This window comes from Mirounga angustirostris, unplaced genomic scaffold (genome assembly GCF_029215605.1).
Source record: "Mirounga angustirostris isolate CCGP_5_RB_7025 unplaced genomic scaffold, mMirAng1.0.hap1 SCAF_5, whole genome shotgun sequence".
NCBI lineage: Eukaryota > Metazoa > Chordata > Mammalia > Carnivora > Phocidae > Mirounga > Mirounga angustirostris.
In genome coordinates this window covers 60,528,217-60,553,854 of record NW_026991713.1, presented here as the reverse complement: position 1 = coordinate 60,553,854, position 25,638 = coordinate 60,528,217, and the positions used below count along the sequence as shown (strand labels likewise).

Sequence of the window (25,638 nt, the reverse complement as noted above, 5' to 3'; positions counted from 1 at the left end):
TGTAAAGTAGGTATTGCAACCTGCATTTTGCAGAGGGGAAATAGAGAATGTGGCCCCTATCCTAAAGCATTCATAAGCCAGTTAGAAGAAAGTAAGATATGGTATATGAAAAGCTGCTAGAGGGGCGCCTGGGTGGCTCAGTCGTTAAGCGTCTGCCTTCGGCTCAGGTCATGATCCCAGAGTCCTGGGATCGAGCCCCAAGTTGGGCTCCCTGCTCAGTGGGAGGCCTGCTTCTCCCTCTCCCACTCCCCCTGCTTATGTTCCCTCTCGCTGTGTCTCTCTCTGTCAAATAAATAAATAAAAGCTTAAAAAAAAAAAAAAGAAAAGAAAAGCTGCTAGAAATACAAGATAAACTATAAGGGATGTTAAGAGGAGACCCAAGATGAATAGCCACATGATTGGTAAAGACAGGTGCTGCTTCCACCGCATAGAAGTCTTCCCCTCGCGGCGCCTGGGTGGCTCAGTCGTTAAGTGTCTGCCTTCGGGTCAGGTCATGATCCCAGGGTCCTGGGATCGAGCCCCGCATCGGGCTCTCTGCTCGGCGGGGAGCCTGCTTCTCCCTCTCCCACTCTGCCTGCTTGTGTTCCCTCTCTCACTGTCTCTCTCTGTCAAATAAATAAATAAAATCTTAAAAAAAAAAAAAAGAAGTCTTCCCCTCAGTCCTTCCCTGTGAAATTTCTACTCCTTCAAGAATCAACGAAGCATCACCTCCCTGTGAAGCCTTCTCTGATTCTCCTAGGCAAACTTGGGTTCTTCTCCCTCTGTGTCACTTAGTCCTTGGTCCCTCCTATCCTTACATAGTGTCATTGTTGATATGCTTTTCTGTTTTCCCCAGAGAATGTGAACTTCTTGGGATCAGGCTGAACAGACTTAACTTCATCCAGAGCTTGATAATAAAAATTAGAGAAGACGGGAAAAGTTAGGAATGTGATTATGAATAAAAGCTCAGAAGTATGGGGCTCCTGGGTGGCTCAGTCTGTTATGCATCTGCCTTCGGCTCAGGTCATGATCCCAGGATCCTGGGATGGAATCTGGAGTCGGGCTCCCCACTCAGCCGGGAGCCTGCTTCTTCTGCGTGCCACTTCCTCTGCTTGTGCGCTCTCTCCCTCTCTCTCTCTCTCTTACTCTCTGTCAAATAAATAAATAAAATCTTAAAGAGCATATTTGGTCAAGGGGTGGGTGGTTCTTGTAAGGTAATAATAGGGGTTATAGAACAAGTGGATTAAGAACCAAGGATTTGGACTTGATCCTGGAGTTATTAGGGAGTCATTGAAGGTTTCTGAGCAGAGGAATTATATGCTCTATTTTCATTTCAGAAAGAATAGTCTGGGTACAGAGTAGGTAATGTCTGAAAACGGGGCATTCCAAAGGAAAATATTGGTATGGTCCAGGTGAAAGACAATGAGAACCCCAAACCATCAGGTTGCCCATAGAAATGGAAACACTTTAAGACCTGGTTGGGGAAGGGGGTGGTACCTGGGTGGCTCAATCCGTTAAGCATCTGACTCTTGATCTCAGCTCAGGTCTTGATCTCAGGGTCATGAGTTCAAGCCCCACTTTAGGCTCCATGCTGGACATGGAGCCTACTTAAAAAAAAAAGGGGGGGGGGAGGTTGCGGAAAAAAGACCAGATGGGAGAACCAACAGGAATAGGTAATTTCAGAAGAAAAAAGAGTGGAAGACAACTGGGAAATTGGGAAAGTGATGAGACTACTGGCAAAATAGGAAAGCTGAGGAATGGTTTGTGGGAGGAAGAATATTTATGGTCTTAGATGTGCTGGGCTTGAAACAGAGGCAGGTGGAAAATTCTATTAGGATCCTAGGTAATGTCTTCTGGTTTATTTCCCATATTCTTTCTTCTGATGCCTAATGTTCTGATAGCCATGTTGACCATGGCAACATATTAAAGGCTCAGAATTTAACCACAGATGCTCTGTGGAATGGCCCTTTTCCCAGTCCAAGTAATCATGTTTAAAGAGGACTTTTGGAGATGGATTTGCCCAGGAGATGGTTCTAAGCAAAGACCTCCAGCAACACTGTTGAAGATAAGTAGGAGGCTGGTAACAATGAGGCAGGTCACAGAGGGCTCAAGTGTGATCTGAGTTCAAACCCCTGTTCCATCACTTCTCTCTTTGAAGACTCAGTGTTTTCCTAAAGGAAGAACAATGGGAGTAATATCACCCACCTTATAAACTTACAGTAAGCATTAAATGTAAAGTGTTAGCACAGTTCTCAGCATATAGAAAGTATTAGATAACATAACTATTAGCATTATTATTATTAATTATTATCATTGTCATTGTCGGCAGTTCACATGGCCATCCTCTGTAGACTGTGATCTCCTTGGAAGCAGGGGCCATCTTACTTATTTCTGTATCCTCAGCTCAGGGCATGGGACATACAAAATTTTTATTTGTTTGTTTAGAAACTGAGATTAGGGACGCCTGGGTGGCTCAGTCAGTTAAGCGTCTATTTGCCAAAACCAAGAAACCAACATTGGTATATCACTATTAACTAAATTCCAGATTTTATTTGGATTTTTTAAAAATATTTTACTTTTGGGTGCCTGGGTGGCTCAGTTGGTTAAGCGACTGCCTTCGGCTCAGGTCATGATCCGGGAGTCCTGGGATCGGGTCCCGCATTGGACTCCCTGCTCAGCAGGGAGTCTGCTTCTCCCTCTGGTCCTCCCCCCTCTCATGCTCTCTCTCTCTGTCTCATTCTCTCTCTCAAATAAATAAATAAGATCTTTTAAAAAAATTTATTTTTGGGGTACCTGGGTGGCTCAGTCGTTAAGCGTCTGCCTTCGGCTCAGGTCATGATCCCGGGATCCTGGGATTGAGCCCCATGTTGGGCCCCCTGCTCTGCGGGAAGCCTGCTTCTCCCTCTCCCACTCCCCCTGCTTGTGTTCCCTCTCTCACTGTCTCTCTCTCTGTCAAATAAATAAATAAAATCTTTAAAAATATATATTTTATTTTTAAGTAATCTCTACACTCAACGTGGGGCTTGAACTCATGACCCCAAGATCAAGAGTTGCATGCTCTACAAACTGAGCCAGCCAGCCCCCCCTCCCCACCTTTTTAAAAAGCTTATTTGGATTTGATCATTTTTCCACTGATGTCCTCTTTCTGTTCTGAAATTCAATCCAGGGTACCACACTGCTTTCATTGTCATCTCTCCCCTGTCTCCCCTGGTCTGAGGCAGTTTCTCAGTCTTTGTTTTTCATAACCTTGACAGTCTTGAGGAAAACAGGCCAGGTATCCAGTAAAATGTCCCACAACCTGGATTTGTCTGATGTTTTTCTTATGGTTGGATTGGGTTATGGATTTGTGGAAAGAAATTCATAGAGGTGAAGTGCTTCCCGTGTCATCATATCAGGGGGCACATGAATACCCTCTTGACATCTCTGGTGAGGTTAACTTTGATCACATGGTTAGTGTTTGCCAGATATCTTCCCTACGAAGTCACTATTTTTCCTTCCTGTACTTTATTCTTTTTTTCCCCCCTCTCCCCCTTCTCCTGGAAAAACTACATCCTGGGGGCGCCTGGGTGGCTCAGTCATTAAGCATCTGCCTTTGGCTCAGGTCATGATCCCAAGGTCCTGGGATCGAGCCCCGCATCGGGCTCCCTGCTTGGCGGGAAGCCTCCTTCCCCCTCTCCTACTCCCCCTGCTTGTGTTCCCTCTCTCGTTTTGTCTCTCTCTGTGAAATAAATAAATAAAATCTTAAAAAAGAAAAACTGCATCCTGTACTCTATTCTTTAGAAGCATGGTCACCAATTCTAGCCCAAGGCAGGAGAAGTATTAAGCTCTGTCTTCTGGAGGGCAGAGTATCTACATACATTGGAAGTCTCCTGGAAGGAAAATTTGTCTCCTCATCCTTATTTATTTACTTATCTATCTATCTATCTATCTATCTATCTATCTATCTATCTATTTATTCATTCAACCACTCATTTATATCAGTGTTATGGACTGAATTGTGAATTAAAGAAGAGATGTTGAAGTCCTAAGCCCCGGTAATTCAGAGTGTGATCTTTGGAAATAAGGCCTTTGCAGATTTAACCAAGTTAAGATCATTAGGGCAGATGCCAATCCAGTATGACTGGTATTTTTATAAAAAGGGGAAATTTGGACAGATACACACAGAGGGAAGCCAACGTGAAGATGGCCATGTGATTACAGAAGCAGAGATTAGCCTGATGCATCTGCAAGCCAAGGGATGCCAAGGATTGATGGTTACCACGAGAAGCTAGGAAAAGGCAAGAAAGCGTTCTACCCAGAGTCTCAGAAAGAGCATGGCCCTGTTAGCACTTTGATTTTGTACTTCTAGCCTCCAGAACTGTGAAACCATAAATTTCTGTTGTTTTGAACCACCCAATCTATGGTACTTTGTTACAACAGCCTTAGCAAATGAATACAATCAGTATGCACTTATATATTTATTTTCTACCTTATTTAATCCAAAACTATATTATTTCTTTGTTGCACAAAATTTTTTCAGCTTCAACCTTTTAGAGTCCTTTCAGTTTGGTTCTTATGTCTCTTTGATATGCTCTCATCCTTTTGTGTTTTTTGAGCACTTCCTTACTTCCTGGTACTACAAAGTGTTCTAGCTCATCTTGTATTTCCTGTACCAGGCCTAGAATCAGCTATTTCTGGAAGGAGTTTTGCTTCCTTTTGCTGGAGAATGGTACTTAGAAACCAAGATCTGGGACACCTGGGTGGCTCAGTCGGTTAAGCGACTGCCTTTGGCTCAGGTCATGATCCTGGAGTCCCAGGACCGAGTCCCGCATCGGGCTCCCTGCTCGGCGGGGGGTCTGCTTCTCCCTTTGATCCTTCCCCCTCTCATGCTCTCTCTCTCTATCTCATTCTCTCTCTCAAATAAATAAATAAATAAATGAAATGAGGGGCGCCTGGGTGGCTCAGTCGGTTAGGTGACTGCCTTCAGCTCAGGTCATGATCCTGGAGTCCCGGGATCGAGTCCCGCATCGGGCTCCCTGCTCGGCAGGGAGTCTGCTTCTCCCTCTGACCCTCCTCCCTCTCCTGCTCTCTGTCTCTCATTCTCTCTCTCTCAAATAAATAAATAAAATCTTTAAAAAAAAAAAAGAAACCAAGATCTGGGTGCTCCCCACGCTCACTGCTATTGAGGTGCCATCGCTTCTAGGCCCTCTCAGATACTACGAATGCTAACCCATGTATATACACATATCTAGAGTTGCTTCCGTATTGCCCATCTGTATGGAGATTATGCTAAACCTGAGTTCATACTGAGATCTCTGATTCCTAACCAAGCACCACAGGATACATTCTAGCCTCTCCCCCTTACTTATCTGTGACTTCTCCCACCAACAATGAGCAACCTGGCTCCCAATATCCATGATTTACTTGTTCAACCCCAGTATACATGTAAAGCAGTTTCAAAAATTTGTAACCTATAAGCCCATGAGAAAATTTATCAACTAGAGCACAGTGTTTTTATGTAGATTATGCTGTGCCTTTTATCTTTAGCCTTATACTTTCCAGTCAAAACACTGTTGTGGTTTTTGTTTTAGATTTTATTTATTTACTTGAGAGAGCGCACAAGAGCGAGCGAGAGAGAGAGCACAGAGGGAGCAGAGGAGGGAGAAGCAGACTCTCCACTGAGCGGAGAGCCCTACATGGGGCTTTATCCCAGGACTCCAGGATCATGACCTGAGCCGAAGGCAGACGCTCAACTGACTGAGCCACCCAGGCACCCCCAAAACACTGTTTTCCAAAGTTGCTTAGGTCAACACCTTTTTGACCCTCACCCCCTTCAGTGTGTTTATGTCATAGATCTATAATACAGTTAGATTCATTTGCAACAGTCTACATTCTATCCCGAAATACTGTAGCATACTTGTTTTTTTAAGTGCTTGTCAAGTGTGTGTTGGATGGACAGATATAAATTCTAAGCTCTCCGAGAGCACAATTTCTCCCTATTTATGTCCACATAACCTATTTACATCCACATAAATAGATGCTCTATGAATCTATTGAATATACTTTAATTCATTTAAATGAAAGAAACAAATCTCGGACCCCCAGTTGCTGCTCCTTGTCCACTAATGATTCCCAGTTCCCGAACTGTCTGGCTGATTCCAGCCCAGTCTAGAAAAATGCCCTGCTGTCTTCCCATCTCTTCTCCCAAACTCTAGTATAAAGTCGTATTCTCCAGAAAGCCCTCTTTAATTTATTCTGGGGCCAGGTTTCCTTCTCCTCTTGCACCCTGACCACACTATGGGCCTCTTAGACTCTTTGACCTTTATTCTAAGAGCAAGGGGGAAAAGAGGAAAAAAGAGAGGAGGGCTGAAGAGGTGGGAGAGCCAGAACACCTCTTGGGGTGGGCTGGACTAGCGCAGAAGTTCAGGAGCGATGGTGGAGCCTCCAGAAGAGGTACAGTGTGACCCCATTGACCTCTCAGTGCCCTTTGCTCACACCAAAACCACCAACCTTTACTTGTATCAATTCCAAACTCCTTATATGGGAGCTGGGGGCCCAGAGATGAAGACGGTGTGGGGCCCCTGTTCTCAAAGTACTCGCTATCTAACCCATCATCTAACCAGAAAAGTAAGACACAGGAAAAGATAAACAAAAATTTAAGACAGCGACACAACAGTGTGGATGAATTCAAAGGAAGGCAGAGAGCTGGCCCAGTAGCCGAGGAACAGGTGATGGAATGTGATGTGTATTGAGGGGAAATGAGGGTTCTATCTCTGTGAGTTGAGAGCTTGGAGTCCAGAGGAAGAAATCGCCTCTGAGCCCCAGTTAGGCCACACATCCACTTCCCCTAACCTCTGTTCAGACCCAGAGATGGGAGACCGACAGGGGGTTTTGGGGAAGGTGATCCAACCAGCTGGCTGAACCAGCCTATGCTTTCAGGTTCACTGTCCACAGGGCCATGGATGGTAGATGGGAGCACAGGACTTATGCAGGTGGGAGGGAGGGGACATGGCACACCACCGGAGGCGTTTTGAGGAGGAGTCTCATGAGCAGGACTGTGTGCAGCAGGACCAACTGGAAGGCTGTGTGGGAGACAGACTGCAGGGACCGAAGGCCGGAGGCCAGCTGAGCTTATCACAACAGTTCTCATCCAGCCCACACCAGACTTGGGCCATGTCCTGATGTGGTCACTGATCCACAACCCCCGGTCTTTCTGTCTGTGAAATGGGCCACCACTTGTCTTTCCTCAGACTCAAAGCTCAAAGTCTCTAGGCAAGCCCTTTCCTTTACCCCTTGTTTTCAAAAGGAAGTCAGCACCTGGGGTGTCAGGGATTTGGACAGACAGGCTGTGTGTGTGAGAGACACAGAGCATAAGGGATCCAGAGAAGAGAGCGTCCTGTGCAAGAGAAGGAGGAGGCCCAGCAGAGTTTACTTCTGGAAAAGCCTGTTTTCACAGCCCTGGCAAAGCTTTCAGCTAACTCTTCATTCACAAGGAGGCCAGAGTCCCAAAGGTCTGCACCTTGGCCCGCACTCCATCCTGAGTACTCAGCATGTGCTGCAGTTCCCACTCTTTCCGGTGCTCTGGTAAAGGGCATCCCAAAGGGAGGAAAAGCCGAGTCCAAGAGTCTCAGTCTGCAAGGAAGAGACTGGTTAAACTCCAACACCCACACAGTGCAGCTCTGGACATCCACGCTGGAGGGGTGGGGGAAAGGTCAGTGTGGTGCCGGTGTGGTGGGGGTCCTGGACTGGGCGGCCCAGCTCATGCTGCAGGGAGGGAGAAGCTGGGCAGGTGGGAGCAGTAACCAGGGCAAATCTGTTGTAGGGGTGGTGGTGGTGTGGGAGGGGTACGGGGAGTTTGAGAAGGGAGGACTGAGAAGGAGTGGTGGATGGGAGAGGCGACCCAAATACCGGGCTTTCCTGTAATATAACCTACAACGGAGAAGCATGAACATTTACAAAGCCGCACTGGGATCCTGCAGGGAGCACGTCCATCTCTTCCTCATCCCCAACTTCCCTCGGCCTTCCTGTTTGATGCAGGAGCAACAAGCTGGAGCCCATGCACAGTGATAAGGGTTTGGGGACAGGACAGAGCTCTCCACCCTGGGGTCAGAGCTTGGAGCAGGAGGTCACAGAGTCTCCGCAGAGTGGAGGAGAGCTGCCCCCTCCCAGTCCCCCAACTCCCTTCCTCCCAGCCTGTCCAATCTGCCTCAGTGGGTCGCAAGACACTGCTCCCCAAATTCATGTTCGAGGGTCCCAGGGTAGCCAGGGCAGGGGGTGGAGCGGTGCTGGGAGTGAAGTTCTTTTTTTGTATTTACCTAAAAGTTCAGGAAGCCCTTGCTGACATTAGTGCTTGGGGGCCCAGAATTTAAACTTAGTCATTGCCCAGAGCCCTTGTTTTAGGAAAGAATGAGATGGCTCTTGTTGCGTAATCCTGAGCAGGGCCAGTGTGAGCTGCCAAGAGGAGCGGTCCTTCTTCCTGCCTCTTGCCTCTAGGAAGGCAGGCTCAGCTAGGAGGGCTGGGGATGGGTGGGGCACTGCCCTGGAGAGGGGAGGTGGGCGGTTGGGGGGGGGTGGTAGACAGACCAGTGCAGTGAAGGCTGCCCAGCTGGCAGAAATACCCAGACCCGTCCCAGTCCCAGTCTACCACCCTCTGGACAAAGCAAAACCCGATGAATCCAGACAACCCAATGGGTGATACCAGGAGTGAAGGGGCAGATTCTAAGACAGGAAAGGAATGGAGGCTAACCTGGATGAAGGACAGAAGGTGGGGGGGGAGGGTGGGGGGGGCGGTGGGGGGGGGTGTCTGTTCTCTGTCCACTGTTGCCAAGAGCACCCAGAGTATGGGTTCATCTAACTTTTGCCCCACCCCCCTCCACCTCCATAATTTCAACGGGCCAGTCCCTCACCACTACCCTGTCCCTACCTGCCAGGTGTTCAGCTATTCTCACCCTTGCACACAGGGGCCGTCTGGGATACTCCGGTGGCCCCACCACAATCCTAGGGGTAAAGCCTATACATTCAAGGTTCGCCTTCCCACCCTCTCCCCACCTCTCCCCCTGCTCCCCTCAACCCCTTCTTCCACCTTCACCCAGTCAGGCCCCCTGACCCCCGTTTTCCCACAGTAACATCTCAAAGCTTGCTCTTCCTCTCCTCTCCCTTGGGCTACTTTCTCCCATCAGCAGTGGGTTTTCCCAAATCCCCATTATCCAGCATCCCGGGCCTTTTCTCTTTCCCTTTGCATACATCTCTCTTGTGACTCCCACACCCCATCCCTCCCCCCTCCCTTTCAGACAGCAGGCCCCTCACTCCCCACGAGAGTCCCTGCGCCCCTTCATCCCCACACATACACATGGACGGGATTCCAGGTTTTTCGCTTCATCCCAACTCCCGTCCTCTCCTTCTTCCACCCCTCCCCACCCTCTAGTGCCTCCAGCCAGCTGTCCAGCTCCCAAATTCCAGCCGAGAGTCCCGGGAACAAAGCAAGAAAAATCAGAGTCATTTGGGAAGTAAACAGAAACTGGGAAGGGAGGGGGGAGAGAAAAGTGGGGAGGACCCAGGTGGGGGGGGGCCTCTCCAGTCCCACCCAGTTTAGGGAATGCCCCTGCCTTCTCCCCCACCCCCCTTCACCTGGCTCTTAAAGGGCCCGGCCCCCGACCGGCGGCTACTTAAGGCAGAGGGGCGGCGGCGGGCAGCAGCTGCGCTAAGACTGCTCTGGGAGGAGTGGACGGGACGAAAAATCCTGACCATGACCCCCTACGGGCTGCTGCGGCCCCTGCTGCTGCTAACCCTGCTGCTCGCTGCCCGCTCAGGAGCCGCCTTGGCACGGTGCCCAGGCTGCGGGCAGGGGGTGCAGGCGGGTTGTCCAGGGGCTTGCGTGGAGGAGGAGGATGGGGGGCCGCCGACCGAGGCCTGCACGGAAGCTGGGGGCTGCCTCAGGAGGGAGGGGCAGCAGTGCGGGGTCTACACCCCCAACTGCCTCCCAGGACTGCAGTGCCACCCGCCCGAGGAAGACGAGGCGCCTTTGCGGGCGCTGCTGCTGGGCCGCGGCCGCTGCCGCCGGGCGCGGGGGCCCCCGGGTGAGTCCGCGCCCCGCCCCTGCCCCGCCCACGCGAGTCCCGCACAGCAGCGGGCGGGGTCCTGGAGAGCAGGGTCCCGCAGAGCCGGGCGCCCGCAGCCCTGCAAGCCTCTGGGTTCTGTCAGTGATGCTTCTTTTTCCTAACCCGGGGGGGGGGGGGCACGTTTGGAGGGTGAAGGGGCAAGGGCGGGAAGCAGCTAGAAGGTTGGGGTGCGGCTACAGGCCCTGGGGACAGCGCAGGGAAATGTCTGAGCTCTTAACCCATTTATTTTCTCTTGAAGGGAAAGGTGAGCATGGAGGGGTTTAGGGCCATGCCACAGCATCCCAGGTCCTTTCCTCCAACCCCCGGAGCTGGGGAAAGGACCCAGATGTTGTTCCCAGTTTCCACTGGGAGAAGGAGGGAAGGGAACCCGGACTCTCAAATCCTGCACACACTGAGAAATAGCCCCCCTTCTCCCCTTAATATCAGGGTGTCCAAAGCACCTGAACATGGGGTCTAAAACAGAAAACTCCCCAAACCCAGAATTGTTTCAGACTAGACTAGAGTCAGAGGGCAGGCTCTAGGGGCCTCAAGAGAAGGGGATAGAGGTGGGAAAAGAAGGAATCTGCCAAATCAGGGTTATGATTTAAAGCTGCTCAGAACCCTCCACCCACCTACCCCACCCTACCCCAGGGAGGAAAATAGAAGACTGAGTCATTGGGTGGGTGGGACAGAAGTGAGTCAGAATCCAAAAGATGGGGGGCAGCAAGGACATAAGGAGGGCAGGAAATGAAAGCAGTCCCCCCCCCACCCCGCCCCGCCCCGCCCCGGGCATCTGAGCTCCTGGTTTCTTCCATGGGAAGGGATGGGAAGTTAACTTGGAGTTTCTTTCAGTCCAAATGCCTGGGTCCGGGCTGCTAGGGGTCCTCATAGAAAGGGTTGTCTAGGTGGGTCAGAGGAGGTAGTGGGAGCATGGTTGTGGTAGGGTGCTAAATGGAGGGAATGAGGGGCATGTTCTGAGAAGGGTGGAGGAAGAAGGATCAGAGTCAGGATGGCAGAGGGAATGGCTCTTGGGTTGTGGGTAGTAGGCAGGTGGGAGAAACTGTTTAGGCTTGAGGACTGGGGACTTGAGCAGAGCTTGTCTTTGGGCATGAAAAGGAACAGATGATCCCTTTGGGGCCATAATATCTAATTTTACAGCTGGGGCAAATTCCAAGCAGTGCATACTCCCCTCCCTGCATTTTCCTTACCCTGACGTCCTGGTCCTGATTTATTTCCTCAGCCCCTCCCATCCTGAGCTTTCCCCAGGCCCCCTAGACACCATGTATGACACTTTCTCCAGAGCCAAGAACAGCCTGCAGGTTAGAAGCCCCTCATTCCCTGCATCTTTGCAACCTGCCCTCTGCCTGTCCCCGTAAAGGGCCGAATCATACTGTTCCTGGGACCACTGGGGTTGAGCTGGGCTGAACTATCGGAGACCAGAAGGGAAAAGCCCCCACTGCAGTGCCCCAGAAGTAACTATGTCTAAAGCCTGGGAGGGATGGGCTGAGTCGCAGCAGGGTCACACCGGGGACACACATTCCACTTGGGTCCCTGCTAACCCCGTCTCACATCCCTTGTTCTTCTGCCTCATCTCCCTGGCTTGGTGCACCCCCTTCTGGCATCTGGGGGAACAGCCAGGTCTTTTCACCCCCAAGCCCAAGGCCTCCCTATATATTTTTATTTGTCCTGGATGTTTCCTTTCTTTTTTTTTTTTTTTTTAAGATTTTATTTATTTATTTGACAGAGAGAGAGATAGCGAGAGCAGGAACACAAGCAGGGGGAGTGGGAGAGCGAGAAGCAGGCTTCCCGCCGAGCAGGGAGCCCGACGCAGGACTCGATCCCAGGACCCTGGGATCATGACCTGAGCCGAAGGCAGACACTTAACAACTGAGCCACCCAGGCGCCCCTGGATGTTTCCTTTCCAAAATGCTTCTGCCTTATAAGACTTAAGACTAGTCTGGAGATATTGTCAGGAAAGGTAATATCATTCTTTGTCAGAGAGAGAAACTGAGGCCAGAAGAAGGTACAGGAGGAAACAAGTTCTAACCATCCTCATTTCCACTACTTGGAAAGCTCTTCTCTTCCTCCCACTTCAGGGAGTCAGGTTGAGCAAGGCTCTCTTCCATTTGGTTCTGGTCTTTGACTTCTGATTTCTGGACTCTTCCTCCCCCATTCTTCTTGTGGCTGTAGGAGAGAATCCTAAGGAGAGCAAACCCCAAGCAGGAACCACTCGTCCACAGGACGTGAACCGCAGAGACCAACAGAGGAATCCAGGGGCCTCTACCACTCTGGGCCGACCCAATCCTGGGGGTGTCCAAGACACGGAGATGGTGCGTTCACGACTGGCAGAGAGCAGGAGGGGTGGGGAGCCCTGGACACTCCCATCTGAGGCCGTCCCCTTGGGCTTGGAGTGGTCTCCCACGTGCGCGTCCTGGGAGCCTGGCTGGGGGCACTGGGGGCTGGACAGTGGAGCTAGGCTGGGACGGTTCTGAGCTGCCTGCTCCCCCTTCTCCCAGGGCCCGTGCCGCAAACATCTGGACTCAGTGCTACAGCAACTACAGACCGAGGTGTATCGGGGGGCTCACACCCTCTATGTGCCTAATTGTGACTATCGGGGCTTCTACCGGAAGCGGCAGGTGAGGCCCCTCCTCTCCTCTCTTCCCCTTGGTCCTACCAGGGATGGGGTGAGCTTACAGAGGGCATAAAGAAGACACTGCCCCTGCCTTTAAGACCCCCCCACTTTAGAGCCCACACAAACCCAGAGAAGAGCCACATGCTGTAGTAGAGGAGTCAGACGGCCTAACCCAGGAACGCCTAACTCTGGGGCTTCCATCTGGGAGGTGGCTCACGGGTCACCAGGGGCTGTGAACACACAGGTGGCTGAGCCCTCCCCCCCCAGAGTCTGAGAATTTGCATTTCTAACGCAGTCCCTAGGGCTGCTGCCGTGGCTGGTTTGGGAACCACGCTTTGAGAACCATGGTTCAGGCCTGGAAGAACAGGCCCAGTTTAGTGGGTGGAGAAGAGAGGAGCAAGAGAAGGGAGCCCAGGGAGCCTCCGCGTCCTGAGAGCTCTCAGATGTTCCTGCATACTCAGACTCAGCCCCCTCGGGCCCTCAGGTCCCTCCTGCCCTCAGGGCAGCCCCTCTGATCCCTGTGCCTCTCTCCCTAGTGCCGCTCCTCCCAGGGGCAGCGCCGAGGTCCCTGCTGGTGTGTGGATCGGATGGGCCAGCCCCTGCCGGGGTCCCCCGATGGCGATGGAAGCTCTTCCTGCCCCACTGGGAGCAGTGGCTAAGCCTGGGGTCGGTGGGGGGGGGGGGCGCTGCTGGGCCACTGGAAGGAGCCTGGGGCTGTCATCTTGGGTCATTTGTTGAGTGGTGAGTAACTCAGGAGCCCTGAGCCCCACACTCCACCTTCAGGCGCTACCCCACTGTCCCCCTCGCCCCCTGGGACCCCACACATGGAGAGATTGTTAGTGTGGGCTTGGGATGTGAATAAAGCTGTGTTGGGGGTCTCTGACCTACGTCTCTGTGTCTCTAACTCTCACATTTATGGAGCCCTTCTCTCTCCCACCTTCTGTCTCCCACCTTCTGCCCCCCGCTCCCCCCCTGCAGCTCTCCTTTCCTGCACTGGGAATGCGGGAGACAGCCACTGGTAGAGGTTTCCAGCCCTCGAGCCTCACCCCACTACCCACCAGGGAGTGGGAGCAGGGGAGACGTGGGGGTCAAGGCCTTTGTCTCAGTTTGTGACCTTGTTTCTAACACTAATATTTGGACACAATGGGACAGGGGAGAGGAAGGATTAATAGTTAATCCCCAGGAGGAACCAATAAAGAGGAACTCTCAAATCACTTACCTTTCTGTTACATCCTACTAAAAAGGGAAGGAAAGGCCAGACCCTGGAGTATGTGCTTCTCTGTGGCCTACCTCATTTTGTGCTTACGATAACCTTGTGAGGTAGGGACTTTTGCCCCTCTTTTCCAGAGGAGGAAACTGTGGTTTAAAACATTTGGGTCACTTGCCTGAAGTTACACAGCTGGCTAATGAGGATTTAAATCTTGTTCTTCCAGCCGTGACAATGCCTGGCGTCCCCTAGGCCCGGAATAAGGGTTTGTTTAGCCTCCTTTCTGCCCACACGCTAACCCCAGCAGGTGTCAGGCAGAGCTGCGGCCCAGGGGCCCTGGCACCCAGCACTTCCTGGAGGGGCCACAGCACGGCCTTTGTCACAGACACCAACCCCATCAGAACACGACTCACATGCACACGACACACCTTATCGCATGGTCTAAGGGAGCTGAGTGCGCTGGTACCCGAAGATCCTTCAGGCTGCTGGGAAGGAGATGGCCAGGGGAGTTGTGCTAGGCAATAAGCCTCAGAGAAGCAAAGTCCTCCTCCCCACGACACACAGGGGTGCAGAGCCACTGTTCCTGTGGGAGGGGTGGCTCACTCAGCCGGACATCTGGGTGGTGGGTTGGGCCGTTGAGGGGGTGACAACCATCCCGGGGACAGCCAGCAGAGCCAGGCCTGTAGCTGAGAAGTGTTAGCCTCTGGACCAGATGACCTATTGTGCTCCTGGAGGTTCCCTCCTCCTGAGAGGACTTTAGTCTTTGGACCTGTCTAATGAGCTGAGTGAGATAAGAGCTGGGCAGGCGGCAAGGAGGGAAGGGAGGGAGCACTCCACAGCTGCCTGCTGCCCAGTCAGGACTCACACCATGGAGCCAAAGGCGGCCCGACTGCGGAGGGGAGAAGGGCCGAGAGGAGAGCAAGAAGAGCGACCCTCGGGAGAAGGTGAACCACCCTCTGGGGGCGCAGAGAGCTCAGCACGGGCTGGAGGTGGAGACGTGTTGTTGAGAGGGGGCTCCTGTTGTTTTGGGAAGTGAGGGAAGGTGGCCGCCACCTCTGCCCCTCACTGCCCAGCCGGCAGAGGGAAGTGGAAAGATATTCAGAGCTGGGGCCTTGCCCTATCTTGTGGACTCTTTCACCCCCGAGGGTGAATGGAGTAGCTTCCCGTTTCCCAGGCAATGTCATCAGGCTCCCGGTGGCCACTTCACCCCCTGAAAAAGTAACTTCCCCTTCTGATCGCCCCACCGTAATACCAGATACTGCACTGGCTGGGGGCGGGGAGGCTGCTGAGCTGACAGAAAGCACTTCCTGGACAGAGGATGCTTCTGGGTCTGTCCCAGGCCGCAGAACCTTAACTCCTCCCCCTTGGGTGTGCCCTTTGACCCCGCCTCCTAGGAAACACCAAGAAGGACGGAGACGTGGACTTGGTGCAATGGACCCGACATATGGAGGTGAGGGAGGTCAGAGGTCAAGATGGACAGGTCTTGGAGTGGAGGGCTGTAGGGACGAGGACATTGTAAAGACAATTTGTTCTTGGGCTCAAACCCCTCAGATCAGGTGAGAGCTAAGGGTGAAGATGGAGGGGTTTGAAATACAGGTCAGCAGGGCAGGGGCCAAAAGTCAGCCAGTGAACAGTCTTCTGTTGCTGGGACTAAAGGTCAGGAGAGGGAAGGCTGGGGAGAAGGAGAAGAGAGTAGGGTCAGAGATGACAAGGTGGTCGACATCCAGACCCTGGCCCTGCAAGTGGCTTTCCTTGGTCCTCACTGCTGCCCTGGGAAGCCAGAGAGAAATAAACTTGGGGGGAACCCCTGGGCCAGAGCCGTGCCTGATCCTGGCACCTAGCGATGGGCCCGACACACAGAGAAAGAAGCTCAGCAAATACATGGTGAATGAGAGGATGGCTGTCCGGATGGAGACAGCGGGCCTGACCTGCTTTGTCCTGTAGGCTGTGAAGACACAGCTTCTGGAACAAGCTCAGGGACCGCTGAGGGAGCTGCTGGATCGGGCCATGTGGGAGGCCGTACAATCCTACCCACCACAAGGTGGACCTGTGCCCTCCATTCCTCCAGATTCCTCGAGCAAGTGAGCGTCTGAGGAGCAGGGGGCTGGGCTCCTGTCGCAGGCTCCTCTACTGTGAGGGTTATGAGCCCTAAATATCATCTCATGCATCCTTTGCCGGTGTGGGCATGACCCCGACTTCAACCTTCTCTCTTTTCCCCTTATCGCCTCTGACCCTGACCTCCACCTCTGGGCCTTGTTCTGCCCTGGTCCTGACCTTCCACCTGGTCCTGCCCTCGGGCCCTCACCCTGACCTTCCTCTACTACTGCCCTTGGCTCCCAAGTATTCACCTTCTGCAAGGCTCTGCTCTCTGCCCAGTGCCTTCTTCCTTTGGGTCCTGACCCAGAACAACTGTCTTCATTCAGGGCCCGGGAGTCATCCCTGGGGAAACGGAAAATTTTCATCATCCGAAAGTCCCTGCTTGAGTAAGTCCACATCAAGGACAGGGGATGGGAGGAAAAGAAAGAGCTTTGGCTGGGGGGGTTCAGGACCCCTCATTTCTAATCCTTGGGTTCTAGGTGTTTGGAGGGAAGACTTGGAGAGGGTTTCTAAAGCTCATCTTCCCCATTTGCCCTGGGCATGATCGTGGAAGAAAGGCCACCAAGATAAGTCCCAGCCATGTCCCAGCCCTTAGCTGCAAGTTCCCAATCGCTAGTTCTCACCCCACATGTGTATCATGCCTGAGCTGGTCCCCATGAATTTGAGGACCCTCCCACACTGACCTTCGGGCCCCTGTCCCTGCAGCGAGCTGATGGAGGTGCAGCATTTCCGCACCATCTACCACATGTTCATCGCCGGCCTGTGTGTCTTCATCATCAGCACCCTGGCCATCGACTTCATTGATGAGGGCAGGTAGGCCCCCCTCCAGCCTGGGATAGGCACACAGATCAGACCCCCTAGGTCCCCAGTGTTCCATTTGCCATTGCACAGCTCCCCCCCAACTTTGATCCTTTGATTATTGGACACACATCACCATTGCTTCCAACAACCTTGCCACCTAAAACACACTCTTAGACTTCTTCTTTCCACAGCCTTGGATGGCCCTTGGTCTGACCTCCCAGGTCAGCCACTCTGGGGACACTCTCTCCTCCGCTCAAATACTCCTCAGTAGGAACCCTGCCCTGAGGCAGATACACGTGAGCACACAGGCACGCTTCACACCGCACCATTCGCTCACACTCCCTCCCAAGTCAGCACTGCTCAATCCAAGCAACCTCCATTGAGCACCTCCCAAGTACCCACCTTGGGGGCCAGAGATGAGGGCCAGGCCCCATCCCTGTCTGTGAGGCACTCCCAGTCTTGTGGGGAACCCAGACAAGCCCACAGGCATCCGCCCAGAGCACCCCTGACTCTGGAGATGAGTCTCAGAGGGCTATAGATCTTGCGGGGGGCGGGTCTGTATTTGCACCGCCCCTACCTCACCCTAAGTACGGCTTAGGAAGCAGTAAAAAGAGGACAAGGATCTGTGGGTTCAGCAACAGTATTTCCTTCTGGTAAAATTGTTGTTAATTATATGAGTAGTAGAAGGATCAAATGTCAGTAAAAAGTTCAAATACACGTAAAAGTGACAGTTCCTCCTGACCACTCCGCCAACCCCAGACCTCTATCAGAGGTAACAGTTTTAACAGTTTTGAGAGTTTCCCTCCAGAGCATGTTCCATGCGTTCGCATCCACATGTATATAAGAACAAAGAAAGTATCTGGGCGCCTGGGTGGCTCAGTTGGTTAGACGACTGCCTTCGGCTCAGGTCGTGATCCCAGGGTCCTGGGATCGAGCCCCGCATCGAGCTCCCTGCTCGGCGGGAAGCCTGCTTCTCCCTCTCCCACTCCCCCTGCTTGTGTTCCCTCTCACGCTGTGTCTCTCTCTGTCAAATGAATAAATAGAATCTTTAAAAAAAAAAAAAAAAGAACAAAGAAAGTATCTGTTGTGAGGCTTTACATAAATAAGATACTTACTGTACTTATTGTTCTGGTTTTACTCCTTGACAACTTCTCCTCCTATCTAAGAGATTTTTTCCATGTCAGCCCACTGTTCTTAACGACTGCAGTCGGGACATGCCAGCTTTTGGTCCTTTCCTCATGGACATTTAGGTGGTTTCCCATCTTTCCCCGTTACAAACCATACACTCTAAACATAAGCAAATAAAACAGCCCGTGACCTGCTTTCCACTAACTCCATGTACAGCTACAGCTACTCCAAAAGAACACAACGAACGGAAATCAAGGCTAAACTCTGAATACCTCATATTTTAATACCCGTGGCATACAAAGTTCTGAGCCCTCCTGCAACATCATAAGATTCAGAGGGCTCTAAAGGTCATCTGTAGGCAAACCCACCCCATGATTGAGTCTTTTCGGGCAACACCCTGTGCTAGAAGTTCGGGACAACAGAGGTGCCATCTTGAAAACCTTCAGCTATGGGGCCCTAGTAACCTTCACAAAATACCTCAGTTTATCTTCCAAGAGCTCTGACTGCCGAGGGAGCGGACAAGGATGGGCCACACATTTGTCTCCTTTGTTTCTCCCTCTCCACTCCAAGGCTGATGCTGGAGTTTGACCTACTGATCTTCAGCTTTGGACAGCTGCCCTTGGCGCTGATGACCTGGGTCCCCATGTTCCTGTCCACTCTGCTGGTGCCCTACCAGGCCCTGCGGCTGTGGGCGTGGCCCCGGGCTGGAGGGGCCTGGATGCTGGGGGTGGCCCTAGGCTGCGTGCTGCTGGTCGCCCACACCGCCGTCGTCTGCGTCCTCCCGGTCCACGTGGCCCTGAAGTATCAGCTCCCGCCCGCGTCGCGCAGTGTCCTAGTCTTCGAGCAGGTGATGGGCGAGACGAGGTGGGGGCGGGGCTCCTCTGGGGGAGGGCACTTGTACAACAGTATTGGTAGGGGCGGAGCTAGTTCCTAGGGGCGGAGTCCGGCGCCAAGGATTTGAGCGCACCAGCCGGCTCCAAGGAAATTTGCTGCTATGCAAATGTAATCGGACTTTGCAAGGAGTCACCGGGGTTGGCTGGCTGGAGGCCCCGCCCTGGCCTTTCCTGTACCCCTTTACCCTTGACTCATCCCAGCAGCTGCTTGTTAGGCTATAAGACAACCCGACAAAAAGATAAAGTATGGGCTTTGACCGTACACATTTTGCAATCTGCCTGCCTCTCTTCCGTAAAAGAGCGCACAGAGATGTTAAGTGATTTGCTCAAAGCCACACAGCAACTTAACCTCCTTTCCATTCCATCTCAGGTCAGGCTCCTGATGAAGAGCTACTCCTTCTTGAGAGAGGCTGTGCCTGGAACCCTTTGTGCCAGAGTAGGTGAGGCCTTGGGTCGGCCCTGCTGTGAACTTGGGCCTTTTGGCTATTTTGAGTGAAGTCAGCAGTTGCAGGATGCTTATAAAATCTGTGGCTTCCTGAGCCTGTGTTGCCCCCAGGGCAGAACTCTGGCCTCCAACTGGACTCTGTGGGCCTTAGTCATTAGGCATTCTCAGGTCCCACCTCTGAGATATGGCATCTCTGTTACCCAGGACTTCTGGTACTTTCCAATTTCCAGGCCTAGCCTGGAAAGACCCAGGGTATGAGAGCCTTATATTGGGAAGGCAGAACAGAAGGAGAGAGAGAATGTGTGGTGGAACTTGTGAGTGCCAAATGAAACGCTGACTAAGCAGGTCCTGTCCCAGAAAGTAGGGTGCCTGGAACGGAAGCAAAAGAAGGGTGTCAAAGAGCAGCTTCAGCTCCTTAGTAGTCTCACTTCCCCACCACACCTCCAGACCCAGTATCCAGCCCCTCACCCATCCCCCGAACCCCTGTCCTAGCCAGCCCTCCACCCACCAGTCCCAGCCCTTCCCCAGCGTCCACCCCTCCCCCGCCCTCTCTCCCATCCCCCTTCACTGATGGAGCCCTCTCCCTCCTCCCCAGGTGAGGGCACGCAGGCCCCCAGTTTCTCCAGCTACCTCTACTTCCTCTTCTGCCCCACGCTAATCTACAGGAAGACTTACCCCAGGTAAGACCCTGCACCTCTTTCTCAAATGCCCAGGCCCATCAGGGACCCTGCCATTTTATTTTCCTTTCTATTATTCCCATTATTTCCTTTCTATTATCCCCATTGCTGCTGCAGGACACCCAACGTCAGGTGGAATTATGTGGCCAAGAACTTTGCCCAGGTCAGAAGATGGGGTAGAAGGGCGGACTCGTGGTGGCCAAGGGGGCATTTCTGGGAGTGAGGTGGGGGAGGCCTGGGGAGGAGGTCAGAGGGTGGTGCTAAGGTAAGAGGAGGCAGGGGCTGGGCCAGAATCCAATTCCAGAGCCAGGGGGCAGCTGCTCGTGACCCCTCTCAAAGTGATGTGTCCCCCACCCCTCCCGCACCCCCCAGGCCCTGGGCTGCGTGCTGTATGCCTGTTTCATCCTGAGCCGCCTCTGCGTCCCTGTCTTTGCCAACATGAGCCGGGAGCCCTTCAGTAGCCGGGCTCTGGTGCTCTCTATCATGCATGCCACGTTGCCAGGTATGCCCACCGAAGGTAGGGCTGGAGGGGGCTGCACCCGGGGGAAGGTTGCCTAGTAGGGGACTCCTGCCTCCCCTCACTCTTTCCCTTCAGTCAGGTTCAACACCTCCTGCTCCGGAACCTCTCCCACATGCGGCCCCTCCCATCATTGCTCACTTCGGATGACCACTCCACTCTCTCTTTCCACATTGGCCTCCTCACCTGTCTCCTTACCCCTTCAATCTTTCCTCTCCTGCCTGCCCCTGACACTGCTGCCCAGACGAACGTCCCTGCTCCAGGCTAATCATTCCCCATCCTGCTTCAAAAACTCCAGTGACGGGCGCCTGGGTGGCTCAGTCGTTAAGCATCTGCCTTTGGCTCAGGTCATGATCCCAGGGTCCTGGGATCGAGCCCCACATTGGGCTGCCTGCTCGGCGAGAGGCCTCCTTCTCCCTCTCCCACCCCCCTGCTTGTGTTCCTGCTCTCGCAGTGGCTCTCTCTGTGTCAAGTAAATAAATAAAATCTTTAAAACAAAAAACAAAAAAACTCCAGAGACTCTGCATTGCTGGCCTCTCCAGATACGATTTGACCCCTTGGACTGGCATTCAAGGTCCCTTCCCAGGCAGCCCCTCCCATCTTCTCATCCTGCCACAAGCTCCGCCTGTCCCTTGAAAGACATGGCACTTTCATGCCTCCGGGCCTTTGCTTATACTGGTCCCTCAGCTTGGACTGCCCTTTCCCCATTTTCCAGCCGTGAAATCCTGTCCCTTTTTGGAGGCCTATGACTGAGATGCCTCCTCCTCTAGGAAGCCTTTCAGTTTTAGCCATCAATCACCATGACTCACCCCTTGCTCTGCACTCCCAAGCACATCAATGGCCATCATGCTGAGCTCCCAGCACATTTGACCTTGATGTGTGGTTGGACATGTCTCTGTCCCTCTCTCTGCTTCTGTCTGTCTCTCTCTTCTCTGTGAACTCCTGACGGTCAGGAGCTTTGAGATTCATCTGTGCATCCCCAACATCTGGCATGGGGTTCATGAGCAGATGGATGGGTTAATGAATGCATGAGTTAGTGAGTGACTAGTAAATGGTTGGTAGGAGTTGGGGCCCTAGTTGCTGATGAGGGCCCCTCAGAGCTTCCCAGGGGATCCAGGTGGGCCAGTCTGACCTGCAACCCTTGTCCCCACTCCCAGGCATCTTCATGCTGCTGCTCATCTTCTTTGCCTTCCTCCACTGCTGGCTCAACGCCTTCGCAGAGATGCTCCGATTTGGAGACAGAATGTTCTACCGGGTGGGGCTTGGACCTGGTCACTTGGGAGCTGGATGCAGGGAGGGCTGGGGAGTGATCTGGGGAGGATGGTGGCTCCATGGGGTGTCCCCTCCTCTGTACTGTCAGTCTCCCACATGAGAAACGTGCTCCACTGGGTGCCGTTCTAATGCCACCCCTCCACCTCCTGACTAGCCAGGGCTACCTGCTTTCGTGGGCATGGTACTTTGGAATCATCTTCTCCTGAGAGGGGGCGAAGGAGGGAGGGCAGAGCGCCAGGTCCTGAAGAGGCAGCTGGGAGAGTGCCTGCTGTCTTTCTTCGGCCAGGGGCCAGCCCCCTGTGGACCACTGGGCCAGGGTGCAGGAAGCAGGGAGGAGCAGCTGGGAGATGCTCATCTCCTTCCCCCAACCCTGACCCCACTCTTTCCCAGGACTGGTGGAACTCGACGTCCTTCTCCAACTACTACCGCACTTGGAACGTGGTGGTCCACGACTGGCTGTACAGTTACGTCTATCAAGATGGGCTGTGGGTACGGGCTTGGCAGACCCCCTCAGCTCCCACAGTTAATGGAGCCTCTCCAGGACATTCTCCTTCCCTCCGTCTGCACCATCCACCTTTTCCAGACCTAGGGGCCCCCTCGACTTCCATCTACCCCCTTCTACCCAACCCATTGGGCAGAAAATCCTCCTTAGGATCTAAGTTCCTTCCTTCCTTATCCTTTTTTTTTTTTAAGATTTTATTTATTTATTTATTTGAGAGAGAATGAGAGCACATGAGAGGGGGGAGGGTCAGAGGGAGAAGCAGACTCCCTGCCAAGCAGGGAGCCCAATGCGGGACTCGATCCCGGGACTCCAGGATCATGACCTGAGCCGAAGGCAGTCGCTTAACCAACTGAGCCACCCAGGTGCCCCCTTCCTTCCTTATCCTTAACTCCACCCCGCCACAGAGCATTTCTCCCCTCCTTAGCCTTCTAAGGAGTATGCATATAGCAACTCTCAGTTACCAAGACTTTTCACATACATAACCTGCACAGTAACCCTGAGAAGTAAGTATTATTATATCCCCTTTTAAAGATTGCATGTAAGAGCTAATAAAATGCTCTTAAATAAGATGTATCAGCCCTTCAGACCCCAAATCCCATATTCTTTCCATTGTATCATACACTCTCCTGGCTTCCTTAAGGAGGGGGCTCTTCGTGGAGGAGTCTTGGAGAGACTCATTCCACCCTCCTCCCCCCACCCTTGCCAGCTCCTTGGTGGCCGGGCCCGAGGGGCCGCCATGCTGGGTGTGTTCCTGGTTTCTGCTGTGGTCCATGAGTACATCTTCTGCTTTGTCCTGGGATTCTTCTACCCTGTCATGCTGATACTCTTCTTTGTAATTGGAGGTGAGCTGGGCCTCCGTGTGCCACGGGAGGGGGAGCCATCCAGAGGGAGGAGGCCTGGAGTCCTGCTCCTGGAGACTCCAGACTGACAGGGGAGGCCACACACCCTTCTGGGGGGAGGCATGAAAGTTGGGGTGGGAAGGAACTTGGGAACAGGGAGGGAGGAAGCAGGGGGCTTCTTGGGGGATCTAGAAGATTTCTGGCTGGAGAGGAGCATCTGAGCAGGGCACACATAGAGGGAGACAAAAGGGAGAAGTGGCATGAGGCTGGAAGGTTTAGTATAAGATCCAGGATATTGATGTATAAACTGAGGAATCCTGCTTTCACATGAGCCCCTTGAGACCTCTACGGTTGCTGGAGTTGGGTTCAAGATCTTGCCCAATGGTGCCTTCCTGTTCCATCTCTCCCCAGTGCCGTGGGATGGGAGGGCAGCCAGGGAGACGAGGTATCTGGAATTGGAGTAACAACCTTTCCTCCTGCATCAGGGCTGATGAACTTCATGATGCATGACCGGCACACAGGCCCAGCCTGGAATGTGCTAATGTGGACCATGCTCTTTCTGGGCCAAGGCATCCAGGTCAGCCTGTACTGCCAGGAATGGTATGCCCGGCGACACTGCCCCCTACCCCAGGTAAGGGACCGTGACCCTCACTCAGCTCCCCGTCCAGAAGGACACACCTCCCCTCCCCAACAGCCAGTCCTCTTTTGTCAGGGGGCCAGGTCAGGGGCCAGGGCCTGGTTTGGGGGCTTCCATGTCTTGGATGTGTAGGGTGGGCACAGGAGGGAACTCATGCACAGTTCACCTCTCTCTGGCACAGACAACCTTCTGGGAGCTGGTGACACCTCGATCTTGGTCCTGCCACACCTAGAGATTAGAGCACCCTCACTGCCCAGATGATACCACCAAGTTCTTCTCTGCCTGCAAAGCTCGGGACCAGGGTGCCTCTCCCTGCACTCCCAGATCTAGCTCCAAGTCAAGGGGGCCTGGCAGGCATGACCCCACCAGGGAACTCCAGGGACTGCGATCTATGGACCTGGAGGGCAGCTGAGCACAGACTCAGAATGGTGGTGGCTCTTGAGCCGCCAACCCCCTAGATTGGGCACAGAGCCCCCTCCTACCTCATGACTGTCCAGACTTGGGAAGACTTGAAGGATCTCATAGATCTGGTAATGCAGGGTGACCTAGAGAAGCTGAGGCTGCCAAGGTCTGAGAAGGGTTTGGCTCGCTCTTTGTACTGCTTCCAATACAATAATAAACTGTGTCTCTTTTTATTCATTCATTTGTTTATTCCTTCATTCATTGTGTGTTGAATGCCCACTTTTGACAGGCAGGCCTAAAGATCTGTGTCCTCAGAGGCGAGACTGTGTGGTGGGAGGGGCTGAGGGCCTTGGATGACATCCATTGCCTTTTTGATGCCGTCCCCTCCCCGAAACCCAACCTCACCTTCCCTTCCACCTCTATTCCTTCTTCAGCTCACATTTCCACACCCCTTAATCCTTCTGCTCCCAGCAACCCCTGGCACATTTGGGGAGGGCCCACAGCAGGCCTCCTCTCCCTCCACAGACCCAGGAGAGGAAATGCTTGTACAGACCTGAAGCAATTATCTTAACTTCCTGAGCCTCAGTTTCCACTGCTATAAAGTGGACCTTAAAATGAAGAGTGTCCTGATTGTACAGGTTCAGAAGGTCAAAATATTCGTGTTCAGCCCCATTCCAGAAACCAGACTGTGTGTCACTCTAAGGAGAGGATTGTTTCTGTCCTCCTTACACAGGTCCCCACCTCACCTGGTGCTGGGAAGACATCTAGATCAGTAAACTTTTAGGGAACTTAGCCCCGGGGGACAGAGGACCAAACAAACCAGCGTCCCTAAGAAAGGGATAGGTGCTTCTTTTTTTTATAAGAATCTTTTTAAAAATTATTTTGTTTATTTATTTTTGAGAGAGAGAGCGCGTGCACAACAGGGGGAGGGGCAGAGGGAGAAGCAGGCTCCCTGTTGAGCTGGGACGATGCAGGACTCAATCCCAGGACCCTGGGATCACGACCTGAGCCAAAGGCAGACGCTCAACCAACTGAGCAATCCAAGCACCCAGTAATTTTTTTTTTTACCTGTTAACAGTATGTATGGATATCTTTTTTTTTTTTTAAAGATTTTATTTATTTATTTGAGAGAGAGAGACTGAGAGAGAGAGAGCATGAGATGGGGGAGGGTTGGGAGGGTCAGAGGGAGAAGCAGACTCCCTGCCGAGCAGGGAGCCCGATGCGGGACTCCATCCAGGGACTCCAGGATCATGACCTGAGCCGAAGGCAGTCGCTTAACCAACTGAGCCACCCAGGCGCCCAATGTATGGATATCTTTTCATGTCAATAGTATAGATCTATTTCATCACTTTTAATTACTGCATGGTATTACATTGCATGTATATACTAGAATTTATTTAACTAATTACATACATTTCAATGGTTTCCAGTATTTTGTTCTTATAAACAATTCTATGATGAACTTCCTCGTGTATATATACACATCTTTGTGCATTTTCCTGTAGGAATTTTCTAGAAGCAGAATTACTGGAAC

At 52.7% G+C, this 25,638-nt stretch overlaps 2 protein-coding genes across 2 annotated transcripts; both read left to right on the top strand.

Annotated features, from left to right (window-relative positions):
* The first annotated feature begins 9,603 nt into the window (after positions 1–9,603).
* On the top strand, positions 9,604–13,570 carry IGFBP6 (insulin like growth factor binding protein 6). Its single transcript, XM_045873370.3, has 4 exons — positions 9,604–10,034; positions 12,246–12,385; positions 12,572–12,691; positions 13,224–13,570. Exons 1-4 carry the CDS (start codon positions 9,704–9,706, stop codon positions 13,344–13,346), a joined length of 714 nt encoding a protein of 237 aa, XP_045729326.1. The 5' UTR covers positions 9,604–9,703; the 3' UTR covers positions 13,347–13,570.
* Positions 13,571–13,710: 140 nt separating this feature from the next.
* SOAT2 (sterol O-acyltransferase 2) lies at positions 13,711–24,341 on the top strand. The gene is made up of 15 exons (XM_045873369.2): positions 13,711–14,838; positions 15,289–15,344; positions 15,839–15,975; positions 16,318–16,377; positions 16,697–16,804; positions 18,491–18,767; positions 19,184–19,253; positions 19,854–19,938; positions 20,053–20,098; positions 20,308–20,437; positions 21,610–21,707; positions 22,115–22,213; positions 22,933–23,068; positions 23,551–23,696; positions 23,884–24,341. Exons 1-15 carry the CDS (start codon positions 14,763–14,765, stop codon positions 23,932–23,934), a joined length of 1,575 nt encoding a protein of 524 aa, XP_045729325.1. The 5' UTR covers positions 13,711–14,762; the 3' UTR covers positions 23,935–24,341.
* Positions 24,342–25,638: the final 1,297 nt, after the last annotated feature.